This window comes from Teleopsis dalmanni, chromosome 2 (assembly GCF_002237135.1).
Source record: "Teleopsis dalmanni isolate 2A chromosome 2, ASM223713v2, whole genome shotgun sequence".
NCBI lineage: Eukaryota > Metazoa > Arthropoda > Insecta > Diptera > Diopsidae > Teleopsis > Teleopsis dalmanni.
This window is the reverse complement of record NC_051847.1, coordinates 135,950,809-135,961,502: the sequence shown is the minus strand read 5'-3', so window position 1 is coordinate 135,961,502 and position 10,694 is coordinate 135,950,809. Positions and strand designations below refer to the sequence as shown.

At 31.0% G+C, this 10,694-nt stretch overlaps 1 protein-coding gene and 3 non-coding genes across 4 annotated transcripts in view; 3 read left to right on the top strand and 1 right to left on the bottom strand.

Annotated features, from left to right (window-relative positions):
* Positions 1–1,229: 1,229 nt before the first annotated feature.
* Trnav-aac lies at positions 1,230–1,302 on the top strand. Its single transcript has one exon. It is a non-coding gene; the product is annotated as a tRNA-Val (tRNA).
* Positions 1,303–2,720: 1,418 nt separating this feature from the next.
* On the top strand, positions 2,721–2,793 carry Trnav-aac. The gene has a single exon. It is a non-coding gene; the product is annotated as a tRNA-Val (tRNA).
* Positions 2,794–7,948: 5,155 nt separating this feature from the next.
* Positions 7,949–8,021, top strand: Trnav-aac. The gene has a single exon. It is a non-coding gene; the product is annotated as a tRNA-Val (tRNA).
* A 146-nt stretch (positions 8,022–8,167) lies between these two features.
* The window catches only part of LOC119675776 (leucine-rich repeat-containing protein 34-like), a gene marked incomplete at its 3' end in the record, with an annotated part of 3,113 nt that continues 586 nt past the window's right edge, over positions 8,168–10,694 (bottom strand). Inside the window, exons 2-6 of the mRNA XM_038086985.1 lie at positions 10,550–10,689; positions 10,285–10,462; positions 10,030–10,226; positions 8,344–8,594; positions 8,168–8,287 (exon numbers count right to left, since the gene is read on the bottom strand). Coding sequence (XP_037942913.1) covers positions 8,168–8,287; positions 8,344–8,594; positions 10,030–10,226; positions 10,285–10,462; positions 10,550–10,689 — 886 coding nt within the window. The remainder of the gene's footprint in view (positions 8,288–8,343; positions 8,595–10,029; positions 10,227–10,284; positions 10,463–10,549; positions 10,690–10,694) is intronic.

The window sequence follows — 10,694 nt, the reverse complement described above, 5'->3', positions numbered from 1 at the left end:
TTTTTTTATAAATTCTACGAACTTAAAGCAAGGATTTACTTTATTTATTTATTTATTGCAATGATATCTTCCATCAAATAAAGATTGACACCCTTGCTTACCCAAAAATGGCATCCTAAACAGTTAACAAAACTAGTAGTAATAGACTAATAAAACACTAATAATAAAGTTTTCTTATTAGAAGAACTCTCCGATCCAATCAAATTACCACCGGTATCATAAATAAAAATGTTATTTTGATGCTTGTCCCCGTTCTGATAATAAAGGACGTTGGAAGCAAATCTGATACCCAAAAAATATGTAGTGTGTTTATTAAGAGGTGTAGAATTTCAAAATAAAAAAAAATACTAAAACAATTTACGTGAATAAAACTAAAAATTTTCATTTGCTATATAATTTTTTATGGCCAAAAATATTTTGGTCAAATGTCTTTACGAAGACGACTGAGAAACCACATATTTCAATATTTGTTTCTAAATCTGGAATTATTATTGGCTTATTAGCATAGAATATTGCCTTCACGTACTTCCCTCAAAAGGCTCTTAAAACCATAGAGGAGTCATTTATCTGACAATATAATAACTTGTACGATTTTGTTAAAATTAAAAGCTGTTTATGTGTATCCATACACGGAAAAATAATCCGTTATTGGTGATTTTGTTTTGGATGTTATTGATTGTAATATACTCATTTTCTTCAATCGTAATCTATTTATTATAGATTAATAGAATAGATTATGGAATAATAATTCAAATTATTAACAAGTAGTAAACGCTTCTAAGTCTTTGTTTGATGATTTGACAAACAATTCTTAAAAAACAAATAATTTTTATGAAGAAATACTTAACAGTTGTTTCAGGTTTCTAAATATACCTAGTCTCATGTATAATTGTGGAGTCTGCAGACTGAAAATTTGGCGAAACCAGAATTATGTTATAGATTGTGAAAGTATTTATAGTAGGAAAAATTTTTTGTCAGTGCTTTTGTAGTGTATTATCTTTTGATTTTATGGAATTTTCCCTTTATTCCACGTCCGACTACGTAACTAAATAGAAACATCTAAAGCATCATGAATGGAAACATCATGAATGGAAAATCTTGCGAAAAATCTAAATCTTTTAAGATAAATAAAATTAATTTTATTTGTATTTTCATTATATTCCAATATATTTTATAAATTGTCAAAAAACTGTAGAGTCCGGCTAGTTTTTGTCAAATAGGTCCCAACTGTTTCCGTGGTGTAGTGGTTATCACATCCGCCTAACACGCGGAAGGCCCCCGGTTCGATCCCGGGCGGAAACAGATTTTTTTATTTTATAGTGAACTGAAATGTTTAATAATTAAGATTTGCAAATTTTTATTAATTAATAACTCTGACAATAATGATAAAAAGTGCTTTTCGAATAGAATAAGTAAAGAAATAGAGTAGTTAAGAAATTTTAAAGCCCAATAATTTTTTTAAGTTTTATCATTATTACGTTTAATCAAACATATTCTTGTGCTGACTATATGTTATAGCTGTATCAGATATTGTCAATTATATCATATTGGATATTAATTCTAAATACAAAACTAATATTATTACAATCTAAAATAACGGCAAGATACAAAGATTAGAGTAACTACTAAATAGGAAATTAAAAAGAACATCATTATGGAAACAAATGTCTATTTTGATTTTTAAAGTATTGATAATAAATTCCCCTTTAATTCGCTTAGAATCACTTGTAGTAAATAAACTTAAACAAATATACAACTATATTGTGACCAAAAGTTTGTAATATTTAATTAAACGAACAGTGGCGTGTTAAGGATTAACCAGCTCTCCCCTGGAGAAAAATTCTTTTTGCAAGCCTTTTTGCAGTACCTTTTTGCTTTGTACTTATTTATGTGATGTTATTTTAACTTTCCATTGTTATTTTATTAAGTTAATTTTTTTTAATGTTTTCTAAAGTCTCATTATTAAAATTTCTAGTTAATATTAACATTAAAACATGTCAGAATTTTATAGCTTTTATAAACTTTGAGTATATTGTTTAGGAGGGATCCATACCCTTCTACCTTACTGAAAAATACATTTATTGATTCATACGAATGTATAAACTATAGCGATATAAACAGTTACATACCAAGTATGTAGTTATAGAATTTATAAACAAACAATTGTTATCTAACTAGTAACGAGTGATAGTTAATAGTAAAGTTATACGTGAAGTAATGTATAAACGACAATAAGAAAATAGTTATGGTTTTAGCAAAACTAACACATTTTCTGAGATAGGTTAGTTAATTCAGTTGATATATTTTTTTATGTTTTTCATCTATTTATTTAAATTCGTTTCTTATAGAAAGCCAACCGCACTATTTTATTAAAATATATTAACTTAAGTTCTGTACAATGTAGTTCACCTACTTGGCTCATTTGTAGATTAGTCGGCATGAATTCACAAAAATTCCCTAGTAAAGTCGTTCCCTAGTACAGGTCGTATTTTAATTTGTTTGTATAGAAGATTAGTTCTATAATCCATATTTGTATTATATACATGAGACTGTAAATAAATAAATAATATAGATTATTGTTCTAAAATTTGTTTTTTAGTTTTTGTTATAAACTATATGTACTTTAACTAACTATATATAAAAATATAAAATTTTAGTAATTGAAAACAAAAACTAATACCTCGTACTTAAATAATATTTATGACCCAAGATCACCATATGTTTCCGTGGTGTAGTGGTTATCACATCCGCCTAACACGCGGAAGGCCCCCGGTTCGATCCCGGGCGGAAACATGAAATTTTTTTTTTAATTTAATAAAATATGTGAGTTTCGGCGCAAACAAATACCGCCACTGTGTTATCCTAAACTTCTTTTCTTCATTATCATCAACATTTCAGAGATGAATCTTAGTTATGTGGTATATACGTATAGTCTCTTAAATGTTTTTTGACATGATGTTCTGTCGTAGACTAAATTATATTATCTGTATTCTATTATTCTATTATATATTATTGTATTGTTATGGTGCTACATTAGGGTGGCTCAGAAAAACTAAAATGCGATTTTTAATGAGCGCACCCCCTAGGAATATGCCATTGACCAAAAAAATGATATTTCCAAAGTTTTGGAGCAATAGGATTAAAAATGACGTTGCGCCACTCGAGCAAAGTTGGGTTTTCAGGACAAAAAACAGTAATTTTTCAATTCAAGGTCATTTTTTATCTTTGTTACTTGTTTCAACACTTATTAATATATACTCATTTGATAGATAATTAAAATATCTTTTTAATAAGATACTGATGAGCAAAATCGGTTAAAAACTATGCGCAAAACACAATAATTAGTTCAGCGACTGTGCTCTGTTTTCTATTTCATACCTTTTAGAAGACATGCACAATTACGTAATAGGTATATGCTACCATTTAGTTAATTATTTATAAAAAATTATAATTTTCAAGTGCATCTCTATAATCTTGCGTCTCCATCCATGGCGATGGATCGAAACTGATAAAACTATTAGAAAGGCCAAAAAAAGGTTCTTTGAGGAAAATAACTTCATTAGTGGGTTCCCACTCTTTATCTAACCAGAGATAGATAGCTGGAAGCTTGGATCTGTGACCGGTAACTCTACAGTTACTATCTACGCAGATGGCTCAAAGATGGAACGCGGTACGGGAGCAGGTATCTTCTCGAAAGATATGCAGATAAGACAGTGCTACCGAATCCCTGCTATTTACAGCGTCTTTCACGGCGAGATATATGCTATCGAAAAAAATGTCAACATTAAACAACAAAGTACAATTCGTCCTTCGAATATCACGATTTTTGTAGATAGGCCGCACTGAAAACAATTGAATCTAAATTCCAAGATACTCGCATCACTGATGAGCATCCAACATCATAAGGTCTCTCTTTGTTGGACATAGTACATTTCGAATACTTGGACATAGCAATATTGAAGGGAATGAACTAGCAGATGAGATGGCCTAGCAGATGAGATGGCCAGAAGAGGTTCTGAATTGCATACAAGAGAGGCCGACCTCTCAATACATACACCGATATGTAAACTGTTTAGGATAATAGAGGGAATCAATACGGTGACTAACAATTTATAAACTAACCGCGAAGACTGTAAGGTCGCTAGAATCTTATGGCCTAAGTTGGACAAAAATAAAACGAAAAGCCTTCAAGGTTTGAGCAAACCTACAGTTCGTGCGCAGGGGCACTGTGCCATTGCGCCTATGCTCCAACGGTGGCGAGTTCCAACAAGTGGATTATACAGGAGTTGCCAAGATGAAAAGGAGGTAAAATCTATCAACCACTTTCTGTGTCTCTGTCCAGGACTTCAAACAAGCCTACTTTAATGTCTTGGGGATCCTTATTTTACTGGCTTGGAAGAGATAACGAAAGCAAACTTATCGAATCTCCTCAACTCCATCTGGAAAACCAAATGGTTTTACAAGGATAACAAAGGTTAGCAACTCGCATCTCCTGGTAAAATTTTTTAAGGGCATCCCAATGGGCAATATATGTCTCCGAGTAGAAGTGCTGACAACTGTTAGCACGTGCCTTCCGAACATAACCTAACCTATTGTGGGTTAAAATGTTCACACATATGCATCCGAGTTATATGTAAATTGATCTCTAAAAAGAAATATTTTTAGTAAGTACATGATTTTCGCCATCCATCGAGAATCTTAGATGGCACCTGGGCGGCATACCTACAACTACAAAATATGCATAGCGTAGCGATCCGAAACCTTGAATTTGTCAAGGGCGGAAACTAAACTAGGAGTGATGAATTGAATCGTTCTGTCTGCGTTATCCCAATTTTGTTTAACTGTGACTAAAGATTCAGCTTCCATTTTGAGACAAATTTCTTTATCGAATTTATTCCAATTAAAATCAATGGAATTTTTAGCCGCTCTTGCTTCGTTTGCTAAAAGGATATTAACTTCAGTCATCATCCCTCTACGACCATTGCCTCTTTGCTTACGAAAAAATTCTTGTTTTAATTACATTTTCAATTCTACTTAAATGTCTATATAAATTATTAAGTAGAAATGTATTATTTTTATTTTTTATTTATGTTTCTTCCGTTTCTTGTAAACATTTGCGATTGCATTGTGCATGCCATCTAAAAGGTATGAAACAGAAAACAGAGCACAGTCGCTGAACTAATTATTGTGTTTTGCGCATAGTTTTTAACCGATTTTGCTCATCAGTATCTTATTAAAAAGATATTTTAATTATCTATCAAATGAGTATATATTAATAAGTGTTGAAACAAGTAACAAAGATAAAAAATGACCTTGAATTGAAAAATTACTGTTTTTTGTCCTGAAAACCCAACTTTGCTCGAGTGGCGCAACTTCATTTTTAATCCTATTGCTCCAAAACTTTGGGAATATCATTTTTTTGGTCAATGGCATATTCCTAGGGGGTGCGCTCATTCAAAACTTCATATTTAATTTTCCCCCTTATAACGTGAGCCACCCTAGTGCTACATATTATTTTTTATTATATTTCTATATCTTATGTATTATTATTCTGCTATATCTTATATATATAATTCTTCTGTACGTGTGATGACAGTGAACTTCTCCTAAACGGCTGAACCGTTTTGATGAAATTTTTTGTGTGTGTTCAAGTGGATTCAAGGAAGGTTTAGATTCACAATTTGGCCCACTGGATAATGTCTTTTTAATTAATTTTTTCATTTTTTTTGGTATCCATATACATTTATATTAGAACTATAAAATTTTTTCATGCTTACTTTGATTTGTTTCAAAAGTTTAAAATGTCTAAAATGAATCGTAAAATTGCCGTTGCATAGCTTAAGTGCATTTAAATTCCGCAGTATAATTATAGGTGAGCCAATTTTTAATCTTAAGTTATGTGTTGGTATTCCTGGTATTCCAGCGAATTCAAAAATACAACAGAATAGCTGAACGATTCATTTTAGAGTTTAAACTTTTTAAACAAATCAAAGTAAACATGAATAACTTTTAAAGGTCTAATATAAATGTATATGGATAACAAAAAACTGTATAATAATTAAAAAAACGTTATCCAGTGGACCAAATTGTGAATCTAAACCATCCTTGAATTCACTTGAGCACACACAAAAAAGTAGAATTATATATATAAAGATATAAATAACGTACAAAAAAAAAACAATATGAATATGAGTCGGATATCGACTATTCGTCACATTCACGAATTGTAATCGGTGCTATGAACAAACAGTGCCAACACTGTCATGCACTCAAATACAAAGGTGAATCGGCCGGTTTCTGCTGCGCATCTGGAAAAGTTTATTGCCACCATTGAATTTGCCGCCAGAACCATTGAAAGCACTATTGGCTAAAGCCACATCTCAATCTAAATTGTTTTTTCGTAAAATTCGCAAATTCAATTCGTGCTTTCTAATGACATCATTTGGAACAACAAAAATCGTTCAGAATGAGATTGGTCGCTATTTTCAATCAACTCTTAAGATTCAGGGCCAAATGTATCACCAAATTGGTTCTTTAATGACGATGCCCAAGAATGATCCCAAATTTCTGCAAATCTACTTAATGAGTGATGAGAAGCAGCAAATAAACGCGCGTTGCCAGTACAACCATATCGAGCAGATGGAGGAGCAAGAAATTCTGGGTATTTTAGAACCGTTTTTAAAAAATCACAACCAGTTGGTCCAGTTGTTCAATACCGTTTCAAACAGACTGCTAAACTACAATTCAAAATAATTTTCGCATTAAAATGCTAAAGGTTAAGTTGAATGACAACAAATATTTTAACTCAGCTGAGCCAGGAAAATTAACTGCAAGGGGAAACAACGTTCGCCGGGTCAGCTAGTATATTATATATTTTTTATATATTGGCTTATATTATATATTTTTTATGTTTTGCTATATATTATGTATTTTTTTTTATTGCTCTATAGTGTATATTTATTATGTACAAATAAATCGCTCTCTCAACGTACAAAAATCAGGCTCTACAACTCTCTTATCATATCTGTCCTGCTATATGGTGTAGAAGTTTGGACAATTACCAACAGTGCATTTGAGTAAAGATGTTGTTCTTTACTCGTTGACAACAAGAATCGAATTAGATGGAACGATAAGGCGTATGCGCTATATCGTACATTGACATAGTTAAGCGCATAAAAATTCAGCGACTTCGCTGGCTTAGTCATGTCGTACGAATGAAAGAAAGTGCTCCAGCTAGAAAGATATTTGATTTGGTACCCGCAGGTGGAAAAAACAGTAGAAAATGTTCGTATCTTCGGTGGAAGTGACCAACGATTTGGAGGTGCTCGGTACTATCAACTGACGACAGCAAACCACTGATTGGGCTGGCTGGCGGAGGCTACTCGATATTGCCATGACGACTCACGTTTGTGGTGGCCACTTAAGATTGTAAATAATATGTTTTTTATATATTGCTACATATTATATTATTATGTTGAGGCTAGTTGAGTCAGTGCACTTGTGCACTTTAATTCTTTATTAAGTGCGAGGATTCTTCATAACCCCTCTCAACGCTTTGACTGAATTATTATTTGTGTCTCGGGCACGGCACGAGTACAATTGTTCTTATTTTTAATACAAATTTTAAATTTGACAATGAGAGAAAAAACAATTTGGTCGTTTTTGGTGGGTAATTGAAAGTGAGCATATCTAAATTTCCTTTTAACCAAAAAGAATTAAAACACTATAAAAATACAAAATTGGCAATACTGATGTGACAGTCTGTATAACATGCGTTTACGGCAAAGCCCGGAGGAGCGAATTATACATATTTATTATATTTTGCTATAAATATATATGTATATATACATTAAATTATATATTATGCATTAATAAATGTATTTTTTTTAATCTGATATCATTTGTTTGTTGTAACTCTAAAAGAAATATTGGCACAATCCAAGCAACTGTTTCCGTGGTGTAGTGGTTATCACATCCGCCTAACACGCGGAAGGCCCCCGGTTCGATCCCGGGCGGAAACAGATTTTTTTCAAATTTTTTTATTTATTTATTTTATGTACATATTTGTTTTATATTTCTATATGGTATTATTTCTTCAAATTTTATGTCATTAAATTTATTTGATAACATTTTAATAAGTTAATTTAAAACTTTTTTTCGGAAAGTTTTGTTTTAAAATATCTCTTAGTTTATTACGCAAAGTGAAAGAAAGTCCTGTGTTTCTCACATCCAACATCTGCAATGTTTTGTTAAAACCAATAATTTTATAAAGTTGAACACCGAATTCCTAAAAATATTGGTTAATGTATTTATTAATTGCTTGACTTAAGCAATAATAATTACCTCATTCAATTCATTATTAGAGACGTCTAAATATCGTAAGATCTTGTTCTCTACAATTAATTGCATAAATAATTTTGTTATTCCCACGCATATGCAACAGCAACTAATGTCCAAATATTTAATGGGTAAATAATTTAGTAGAGAGAAAATGATAGCGGCACCATCGCTTTGTATGGGATTGAAACGTAAAATGAATTTTTCCAGTTTCAGATTACGTAAAGAACGACTGAGCAATAAAGCACCCTCAGCAGCTATGAAAAGAGATATAGATTGTATTTAAAATTATTATTGATTGTTACTTTTTTAAGATTTTGTAATAAAATCTCAAATGAACATTGAAAATAATAATAAATAAATAAATTCTTAACAAGGTATCTAGAGTACATGCATTCATACAAGTGTTTCGATTTAAGTAAAAAAAATTGGTAAGGCCTAAGCTATCAACACAATAATAATCACACTGAACTATGCTTTTAAGTGAGTTTACTTTCATTGTTCTTAAGAGTACAAATTAGTAGAGCTATTCACGATCTCGAGTTATGAGATCTTTATTCGACTAACATAATAACATTGTGAACTACCAACACAATACCAACAAAATATATTTTGTCATCCCTACTCATTTCTACTGTATTACCTAGTTACCGAGTTCGTTACGCAAGATCGTGAATACCCCCTTATTACGTAGCTTTTTGTATTATGGCAGTGACATTTATTGTGGTTGGCATGGCTATACGTAGTTTTTTTAAATGTTCAGTTTATTGGTACTTTAGTTTATGTTGAATAGGTATATGCTGACATCTGCAGTGTTAACTACTCATGTTTATTTCTTATAGTTATATTTATGTATAGTTTTGTAATACTTATGCTGTACCTGAAGCATCAGCTTGTATGAAGGCTTTGATTGAAAATATAGACCATAATTATCCACATTTATGACGTTTTATAATTTAATTGATTGTCTTTTAAAATATTTGAAAAATCAGTTTGGTTCGTTCAGTTGAAATAAGAGGTATGAGGCAATTGATTTGCGAATAATTTTCACATACAACCAAGATCCATTTATTCAATATGAATGAGCCAAATAAACCGAGACACAAATAGATTCGTGATTTAGATTGATAGTTTGTACCCTGATCAAAAATATGATTTTTAGGTCGTTGGCATCGTATAAGAATATCGGAAGTACAAACCACCAAGATATAACCATAAGACCGCTTTTGTATTTAACAGTTTAAGTCAGTTAAATATAATACAGAAATGCGACGAAATAAAAGGACTATTGGCCGTGGTTAGCTCAGTACTTTGTACTAAAACGCGCCTCAATGGATTTCAATTTTCACTATTTATATTACAAGTTTTTAATAAGAGTAAAAAAAAATATACAAAAATATAAAATAAAATAAAACTATAAAATAATAAAAATAAATTATAATTTAATAAAATAAAACAATATAAAATAAAATAGATATAAAATAAATATTCATTTAAATAAAATAAAATAGAATAAAATATTCATTTAAATAAAATAAAATAAAATAAAATAAAATAAAATAAAATAAATTAAAATAAAATAAAATAAAAATATATATAATAACAATTCAGCACAAAAATAAACACTATCTTGCTTATTGACAATATGCATTTTGAATCATATAATTTTTCATATGTAATTAATAAACTCACTTATTTTATTATTTGTTAAGTCCAAAATTTTTAACGTACTAAAGGATTCCTTATTACAAGCCTGTAGGAATTTGCGTATGCCTTCGTTGCCAAAGGAACAATGCACCAAAGCGAGCGATGTTAAGTTGTGGCAGCCTCTGTCCAAATTGCGTGCAATCGGGTGTAACTGATAAGGACTCAATTTGGTGCTGTGTAAGCTGCACGTAACAAAATTATATTTAAGCTGAAATGTAATGACTGTTTAATAATAATTACCAGAAATGTAGAAGCTCATGACTTCTGCTCAGTCCTCTGGCCAAATGGAGCACATCACGCTTCGACAAGGTATTACAGCCCAAGTAGAAATTCATACCCAAAGACTTGGTACAATATGTTAAACGTAACGTGTGCAATTCCGGCAGATTACTCAAAATGAAATCAAGTGGAATGTGATCTATTTAAACGGAATTGTGTGTTGAAACAAAAGCTTACATTTTATTTACTTTTACTACAAAATAAATATATTTTTCATTTGACTTACTGTGTTGTCCGTCTGGAGAGGGTTGCAAAAAGTTTATCTCCAATTGATTTATGTACTCCGCGCAAATGTCCAAGGTTTCTTGTACGCTTTCCTGATCATAGTCACTTGTCTGAACATTTTCAATAAACTCTTGCAGATGTCTTTC